At 33.9% G+C, this 9,734-nt stretch overlaps 1 protein-coding gene across 4 annotated transcripts; it reads right to left on the bottom strand.

Annotated features, from left to right (window-relative positions):
* Nucleotides 1–102: 102 nt before the first annotated feature.
* Nucleotides 103–8,310, bottom strand: LOC306844526 (syntaxin-16-like). Of its 4 annotated transcripts, XM_079376734.1 has the most exons (9): nt 7,932–8,292; nt 5,566–5,727; nt 4,775–4,882; nt 3,945–4,085; nt 3,616–3,778; nt 3,416–3,504; nt 2,816–2,959; nt 2,078–2,158; nt 103–1,888 (listed from the first exon to the last, which is right to left on the bottom strand). In XM_079376734.1, the coding sequence occupies exons 3-9, from the start codon at nt 4,865–4,867 to the stop codon at nt 1,784–1,786; spliced, it is 816 nt and encodes a 271-aa protein (XP_079232860.1). In that variant the 5' UTR covers nt 4,868–4,882; nt 5,566–5,727; nt 7,932–8,292; the 3' UTR covers nt 103–1,783. The 4 variants fall into 4 exon arrangements, with proteins under 4 accessions (XP_079232860.1, XP_079232858.1, XP_079232859.1 ...); XM_079376732.1 differs by lacking the exon at nt 5,566–5,727 and having other exon boundaries at nt 7,877–8,310; XM_079376733.1 differs by lacking the exon at nt 5,566–5,727 and having other exon boundaries at nt 7,928–8,288.
* Between the last annotated feature and the right edge of the window lie 1,424 nt (nt 8,311–9,734).

The following is a 9,734-nucleotide window of genomic DNA, read 5'->3' as shown; positions in this document are numbered from 1 at the left end:
TGAGTTATTGTTTCAGTTGAGCGAAAAATCCTGACACGGTGTTTAAATTATTAAAATATATGCATCAATGCCTTTATAAAACACTGCACGCCATGCATCTTTATATATATATTTGTTTTAATTTCATTAAAAACCTGTTCAGCGTTTACAGAAGATTCAGATGGAATACAGTAGTACCATAATGGCAGAAAATATTATATTCACACTGGGTTTCACGCCAAAACCATGGAGTAAATCACATGAAATGGACTTAAGCCTTGCATGTGCAGTTATATATTTTTTTCAAACCTTCTAAAATAACATAAGAATAAACAGTCTCTGTATTTATAAAATAACATGGTCAACTTCATGATTTAACCCCATCATACAGTAGTGGTGCAATTTCCCTTCACAAAAGCCAACAGGAATTGATTTTTGAAAGGACAGAAAATAAATCATTACAATACACAAAGAAAAAAAGACTCTGGACTACCAATAGACAACAATAGAACTCCATAAACTCTGTACACATATTTGCATCTAAAATAAATAATTTCATCTTGTACAGGGAACAGTAGTTGTACAGACAGTCAGCAGACTCAACTGAACTTCAGTCTGAGACTGAAGGTCAAAGTTCAGACTGGACGATACGGTAGTGACAACACCAGCTAATAAAACATGGACAAGGAAAGCTTTAAAAAACATCCATGTTCAGCACACAAATATTCACTCTTTAAGGCAAGGAACAGAGCGAAGCAAAAAATCTTGATGAATCACTCCTGCTTTTCACTGAATAAATCACTGAAATGATACTGATAGAATGACAACAACACTGCCATTAAAACGTAGACAAACACATGATGCATAAAACGCCTCCGCTGACGTGCACAGAGGAACTAGCGCTCAGTTATGGACGCTCATAAAGGACAATGTAACATTCAGCTCATTCAACACGTTATAATCCCAATGATATACATTTTATCACATAAAAAAAAAAACTGAACATGGTAAATGCTTTGAGTACACGTTCCTCATTCATCAGTTTCCTCCATGGTTGACTGGAGTGTCAGTGCTTCTCTCTCTCTCACACACACTTGAAAATTTTCAGACTAAATTACAGGAAAACAGAGTTTATGATGTCATCTTGAGCTCGCATCAAACACACACATCCTAACCTGCAAGCAAGGTCTGCTTCAAAGGCAGCTTATGACAGGTTTCATTGAAGATGCTCACACTGAGGTTGACTGAACACAAGAAAGTAAGTGAATCTTTAGAAAACACGTTCAGGTGACATTTAACCCAATATTCAAAAGAATATGCATCATGAGCTAATTTTTACAACCATTAAGACCATTCCCCCTTAAAGTCTGTTATTTTAATGTATTCTAATTTACTTTCCATTATCATCAATGGTGATTCCCATTAGATTTGTACCAGCTATACAGTTAAAATTACTGTAATACTGCAACTGTATTTTTTTATTTAAAATAATTTAATTCTGCATTTCAGTAATGAGAGTTGAGAGGGAAATGTGCAAAAAATAATAAATAACTAAGGAAAATGTAGAAGAAAATAAGGATTTTAGGCAAAATTAAACATGAACATATCCAGACACTACACTCGGCGGCAGGAGGAGGCGTCCTTATTTGCTTCACTTTGCTGTGTAGTATTTTAAAACTTAAGCGCCTTCCAAATTTTTCACCCTCAAACAATGGTATTGAAAGTTAGCATGCATACCCACTCACGCACACATCAATTTCTCTCATACAAACAGGTAGATCCCTCCTAGAGGCCATGGAATGATTCACCTAAACTTTGTCCCGAACAGAACAAGTATTAGAATAACAACTATGACAAAGAGAATTAAAATGACCAGCATCTTGCGGTTTTTCTTCTGGTACTGTTCAGCCTAAGAAAGGAAAGAGAAAGGTTTGAGTGTGCTTTCCATCTCTTTTATGTAATATTATTTTTATGTCATGTGGATATTGTATGTACATTTATATTACACATTACACAACAAATGACTTAAAGTAAGTGTAAGCAATTACAACCCTTGACATATTGCTTAACCCATCATCAGGCTTGATAAGAGCCTCACCTTCTGCAACTGCTGCAGCCCTTCCTCTGTTTTGACACAAGCTTGCTCCACATTGAAGTCGATTCTGTCGAGGACTGTGCCCTGCATTTAATTTACATCGACATTAACAATGCATATTTTAAAAAATTTCATTTGCATACTTATACCTCAGTCATAATATTCGTTTTGTGTAGGAACCCAATTTATTTCTAATCCTTTTTATTATTCATTTTTTTTATTATTATGCCCCTATTATGCCATTTTTAAGGTTGCTAATATCGTCCTAAAACAGCATTTAAAAAAGCGTTTTTTTAAAAAAATAGCTTTTATTTTACCCCATTTCTAAATGATTCCTAAACAACTCGTACGAAGCAGTTCGAAGAATCAGTCTCTCTAAACCCCTCCTTTCCATGAGCCCTCGCTGCTGTGATTGGTCTAGCGCGAATGACAGCCCATGGGCGGACATTATGCAAATGTGTCACTTTGTGACCTACAGCCGTAACAGAATAAGATTCGAATTCCTGTTTAGGCGATTGCGAACAGACTCTTTGTTTTTTTTTGATAGACAATAACTTTATATATCGTGCACTGTCGGCTTCACAACTTTGCAGAAAGTTTATGTTCACATACTGCTACATGACACACTGCATGAAAGGTAATATTAGAAAAGGCATTATAGGGGCACTTTAATTCTTATATAATTCATATTAAATCAGTTTAAATATATAAATAAATTTATATATAAAAATCACATCTAACCTGTTCAACAACCATTCCAGCAAGATCTCTAAATATCTCATTAAGGTCAGAGATGGACTGAACAATTTGTCGAATTTCTCTCTCTCGTTCTTCTACCAGCACTGTGTTTTGCTGAACCAGCACTAGTTGGTCATCTGTAAACCCCTGAAAGAGTGAGAAAGACAGATGTCAACCACGTACGGACAACAAAATACTATTAAATAACAAAAGTTGCATTGAAATGTAGATTACTTTTTATATTTACTAAATTGAAATAATCGTAAAATTTATCAATATGAAAAACTTGATTAAAAAGTGTGTATAATGCCAAATATCAGCCGATATATCGGTCGCCCACTGCACACCAATATCTAAATATTTGCTGAACAAAAAAAAAAAAAAAAAAAAAAAGATTAATAATTTTATATTATGGCCCATATTTAAATAAATGCATACAATGTTCCCATTCACAGGGACATTAAGCATCAAAATATGACAAATTAATTGTAAATGTGCTTCCACCAATGCCAATAATCTAAAGCAACAGTGATTGGTTGACACCAATATAGTCACCAATATGGAAACACGTATGTAGCATAAGTATTTGTAAAACAGTCTCACTCTGTCATATAGAGCAATATCTTCATCTTCCTCCACAAGAGGACCAGAGTCAAAAAAGTGCTTGGATCTTTCTTCACGGTTTTTCATACCTATAAATGAAAGCAAGATGTATCAAAGATTTGTCAAAATATAAACAGCATGAGGTAAAAGCTAATGTTCCTATATTGATTAACATAAATCTTGTGTTTGCATACACTTACGTTTCAGGTAGCTTGACTGTGTGTGTCTGAAGTTGATTGACAGTTCTTGAAGGCTCTGGGCCAGTGAGGAGACCACATTGGTCAACAGCCTGTTTTCCTGCTCTGTACAATGACGGCTCTGAGTCTGAAGCCCAGTCACGGCCCGCTGGCACCTGTGAAACATCTACACACACATATATGCAGACTCACTACAACTGCTGAAATTTGTTCGGTTTTAAGATGTGTGCTTTGATTAATTGCTGTAGTTTTTTCTGTCTGTCCACTTCAGTCTCTTTAGTTACAACAGATGGCACTGTAATAAAACAGGATTTCTGTGTGTGCTGTTATACCTGTGTAACTTCCTGTGTAGTGATCTCGATGGCGTGCTCTTCTTCACTGCTGTCATCCAGCGTGGGCCGGTTCATGTGTTTGTCGTGCAGACTGGCCAATTCCTTCATCTTCTGACGAATACGTGTGATTTCATACTGAATCTGCAGGAACAAGGACTTCACTGTTCATTCTGTTGACGAAGACTAGACGTCTTATTTGAGCAAAGACTATGTATGCCAATGTCAAATGTCTATATCTAGGTTCAAAATAAATACTGTTGATTAACATTAAACAAAATTAAGACCACTTTTTATGCAAGCAAGAATTAATATACACTAACATTTAAAATTTTTTGGGAAAAGTCTCTTCTGTTCAGTAGGGCTGCATTTAGAGTAAAAGCAGTAATATTGTGAAAAATTTAAAATAACTGCTTTCTGCTTTAATTTAAATTGTTTTAAATTAAATTTCCCATCATTACTTCAGCCTCACATGATCCTTTAGAAATTACACTAATACTCTGATTTGCTTCTCATTTTACTATACATTCAGGATTCTTTGATAAAGTTTAAAAGAACAGCATTTATTTGAAGCAGAAATCTTTTATAATATAATAAATGACTTGTCCGGTTCATTACATGTCACTTTTGAATTATTCTTTTTAATATTGTAAATGTGTTACTGTACTTTTTTTTTTTTTTTTTTTTTTTTTTCAACAAACTAAGGGGTGAGTCTAAATGAAATGGTAATTCATAGCATACCACAGATGCTGCCGGTAGAGCTTAACTTGTTTTGAAACTGGAACATACCTTTAAATGTCACTGATCACTTAAAACAAACATCTAGTAATTACCTCATCCACTCCCTCCACCCATTTAGGCGGGAGTCTCTTTGTGACACCGATAGCAGCCTCTGGATCCAAACTGATGCCTGACACCAGGGCCATACGGTCATCGGCCAACTAGTAGACAGAGAGAAATGAGGGCAAACATACATTTTTGTTGATAAATACAGTAAATGTAGCTATATGAGATTATTATTGGCAGCTGAAAGAATTATTGAACAAAATATTGAATGAAAACTGAGCAATCAGTGTAAAAAACAAGTGTTCAAATTTTGCACAAACTGACCTTGTACTAAGCCCCGCCTTAAAAATGCACAGACCAATCCTACTTTATCCTTCTATTGTTCCATCATATTATCAGACAAGCTCTTGCTCTTTTTTTAATGCAAGTCTAAGGAAGGTGTGTTTTTTTATGGTTTTGAGTCTCAGAAGTGGAGCAGCAACAAATGCCCAATATAAAATCACGCAGTTAGTCCGGAGTGTAGATCCAATAAATTTCTGTTGGCTTTTTTGTGGTTTTGAAAGCAATTGTACATAAAAAAAAAAAAAATCAGTAAAATGTTGTTGGGTCACTTAAAACTGTAAATCAGGAAAAAAGGATTCACGCTGTCAACTCTTGAAAGAGTTCATGCTGCGACTAAAACTATGTGTTGCACTCATTCGTAAATGAACAAGTATTTTTTATTGGTGGTAAATTAACTAATTCATTCCAATGAGACATTCTTTAAAGCTCATCTGAGTTAGCAACAGTAACCAAGGGGGCGGAGCTTAGCAAAGGAATGCTAAAACATCAAGGTTACCTCATCAAACTCCTAATGTGATAGGAAGAGCCCAGCGATGTCCCATCCAATGAGAGGAGAGATAATAGAGAAGGGGAGGAACATGAGGAGTGAGAGTAGAGGAGCCCAAGACAAAAAGCAGTGATCAGCATCAAAAAGAGTGACAGCAGGACTTGGACAGAACTGGACAAATCAGGAACAAAAACCAATAAATGCAAAGTGTTTTTAACTGAAGATTAGGCTAATTCATATATATGCTAATGTAGAAGACAGACAGGCATACATACAAAATATACATGTGCATATGTTTTTTCGCATCATGTAGCAAGGCAGGTAAGATTTGTCAATTCCAGCCCAATAACTCCAACATCTCAATCTAATTGTGCTACTGATTCATAAATTCCCTAAATAAGATATTAGGTTTGGAAAAACAAAGCACTTTGTGATTTACTGAATTTATAAGATGCAATAAAAGATTAAGCTGGAAGATAAATCCTAATTTTAACCCAAAGCAACACATTGACATGATTACTTTCGATCTGAGCAATGTAATACAGAAGATTCTGTCAGGATTTTGCAAGGCAGAGCAAGAAGTGCTTAGCTAGACCACAAGAAGTACAAACAGGGAAAAAATATCAACATGCAAGCAGATGGTAAGGAATGAAGCCACTACACCAGACAAAACATAAGCAGGCATGATACATGATCGATATAAGTTCAGAATGATGTCCGTGCTAGTAACACCGAGTTATCTTCAAATACTGCAGCGACAGACATACAAAATCTGTCTGTCAGGACCCAATCAATACCCTATAAAGATACCGGACCATTTAAAAGCATTCTGGATAGCAGGCCGCCCACCAGCATCAAAGAGAAAGAAAAATGTGATGCATAACTTATCTGTAGGAAAGATCTATGGAAGATTGGGAGACAAAACATACTGCCTTCCTCTGGAGTCTCGTTTTAAAATTTAAAAACATAACTAGAGCAAAGTATATAGAGAATCAAAGAGACTCACAAAAATATTCATAGCAATAAAACACCACACTACAGTTATGATGTTTGTAAATGCATAAAAATAAGGTATTAGAGGCATTTAATGAAAAGTGATACATAAAGGCATAAATTATGATTTTAAAATTCCATAATATTTTGCAACTTCCATTAACCTGGTTAACCAATCCAAAATATCCAGAATTAATAAATATTTAATTTAAATTATTTTTGTATGATCAAATTTCAGGAAAAAAGCTAACCTACACTACTGTTCAATGTCTGGGGTAAGAAGAATTTCTGAAAAAGAAATGAATAATTTTATTAAGCAAGGATACATTGAATTGAGCAAAAGCGACAGTAAATACTGACAAAATAATTATATATCAAAGTAATGTTGTTCTTTTGAACTCTATTCATCAAAGAATCATGCAGTGTTTCCACAGAACACTCTGATAATATTAAGAAATGTTTCTTGAGCAGCAAATCAGCATATTAAAATGTTTAAAAAATAACGAATAAAAAAAAATCACTTTCTGAAGGATCATGTGACACTGAAATAATAAAATAGTTATTTTAAATGGTACCAGTATTTCACAATATTCCTGTTTTACTGTATTTTTCATCAAATAAATGCAGCCTTGATGAACATAAAACACTTAATATAATAATAAAATCCCAACCCAAACTCTTGAACAGTAATGTATACTGATTTTGACATTATGGTTTCATTTTGTTTCCTAAAGACCTAAAGTTATTATTCTAGTTATTAATCACTAATTACCGTCTTTGTTTTATTATACTGACATTCATATTTGAAATAAAACACGACTACAAAAACGTGTAAATGTTTCTCTTCAAGTTTATACATCTAAAAGCTATTACTTTCATAGCTATTGCCAAAATAACAATACAAAAGCCAATGAACTTCTTTTATAATATAATAGGCCTACTTCATCTTGTTCCACACACAGTATAAGTGGATCATCATAAGCGAAAATATACAGCTGCCTTCATATTTCAGAAAGGGGCCCATCATATTTTAGGGTCCCTGGCATCAAAACGTCCCGCACTGATGAACTAAACGTCCAAAACTAGCACGACCATCACCTTCTAGCCATTCCCGTGTGTTGAGGTAAATCAAAATGCGACTGAATGAGAAGTGTTTGATGAATAGCTAGCACAGACCTGCCAGCTCCTCACACGGCAAACAAAACAGTAGAGGTTTGTTGGACAACCGACTGACATCAACAAACACCACTAGCTAGTGCTGTTGTCTAGCTAGCTCAGAATCACACACACACGCGAAAACAATCAATGCAGACAATGAACGTTAGACTCACCGCAGCATTGCTACGTGTATTCAGGGTACGACGGGGGTCGTATGTACTCACTTGCTCAGCCACAATCTGCCGGTTTTGGATTGCATTGTTCCGCATTAATAAGAAGGCATCGGTCAGTCGCCGAGTTGCCATGGCTACGCAATACAAGGCGACAGTAAAATGAAATAACTGCGAGTTACTCAGCTGTCGCCAAGGCAGCTAAGTTAGCTGCTAAACTAGGGAGCTAGCCTGCTAAACGGCAGGCAGGCTCGCACACCAACTCAGCCTCCGCGCTTTCGGCTCTCTTTTAGACCAAGACAGTCCTGAGTCTGTATCCTGTGAAGTACCACAACATTACAAGACCGAAAACCCAAGTTCTCAGCTCGGTTTTAGTTAATGGATCATCAGCTCTGTGACTTCCGTGACGTGGAATACGTAGACGTGACCTCACAACGAAACTTCCGCTTTGTGCAATTAATATGACGTTCCTTTTGAAAAGTCTCTAATGCAGATTAATAACAAAAAGAATGACTTATTGTTGGATTTCATGATTTTTTTTTTTTTTTTTTTTTGTATACATTTGTCCTAAGGAAAAAGGAAGATGTTTTCACTGTTTTTTTATTTTTTTATTTACTTTTCTCCTCTGAAACAATGTTCTACAGTTTGAGATTGCTATTATATTTTGTGTATCTGGATTTACATGTTAAAATTTTTGTAATGTTCAATCATTCTTCAAAAAAAAAAAAAAATGAATATGACGTTCATAAACAAAAATTTCTTAATTCATCTCCTATGTTAAATTTGTTTTGTTCTGACTTTGAATTGTATATTTCTTCAATAAGACTGTTAAAAAACAAAAAGTCTGTGAAATGTTTCAAATGCTATGATACACTCTTCAATCCCCCTGGTATTTTGTAATATCCTTATTTGTTAAAATTGAATATGAGCTATGCTTTTATTTATTATTTACTTTTTCTTTTGTCTTGTTCGTTTATATTTTTGTGTTCATATCTGTATGTTACCTTTTTCTGCAATAAAAAAAATAAATGAATATGACGTTATTTCGACTTTTATTTCGAACATGATTGTTTTACTTATTAAATTGCATGTCATACAATATTTTTTGTAATATTTTAACAATTTGATAACTGATTTGGCTTTGTTTATGGAGTCTCATATATTAATACTACGGAAATATATTTTAGTTTTCTTATTTTTATACTGTATCTAAAATATAATAATAAAATTATTCATTATATTTAAAAATATACATTTTATGTACTATCATTGTCTAGCTTGTATTTTATTCTTGATTAATAATAAAAAATGCTTAATCGCAGATGTTATTTAGACTTAAATACATTTTTATTTTAAATCTTATGATTTTATTTAATAAATAATATATAGAAGCAAAATTAGCAAATCTAAACAATGTTTTATTTTTTAATTTGGCGAAAGCTTGATTATTTAGTCGCTTATAGGCTATATATAAAAAAGAGTTGAACTTAACTGAAGAGCAGGAACTGTAAGGGTTGTCAAATAATTTAGTCTTTTATTTCACTCAATTTTTATTTCGTGAATAATGAAAAAAATTAAATATCTTAAATTATGATGTTTTTACTATTCCAAAAGAGATCAGATGTGCTAAAACATTAGCCACATTTAAATCCAGACTCAAAACTCATCTGTTTAGCTGAGCATTTGTTGCTGTCTGCACTGTATTTTATGTAATAATCATTTTTATTTCTAACTGTTCTAAATTCATTTTAAATCAATTTTGGATAGGAAATAGGAATAAGGTAGATTTGTAAACATAAAACCTATATAGTTATTAGCCAAAAGCCTTAAATAAACGTAGGCGTAAACTGTAAACAA

Source organism: Barbus barbus (assembly GCF_936440315.1).
Source record: "Barbus barbus genome assembly, chromosome: 25".
Taxonomy (NCBI): Eukaryota; Metazoa; Chordata; class Actinopteri; order Cypriniformes; family Cyprinidae; genus Barbus; species Barbus barbus.
The sequence above is the reverse complement of the archived record's forward strand: the minus strand, read 5'-3'. Positions and strand labels throughout refer to the sequence as shown.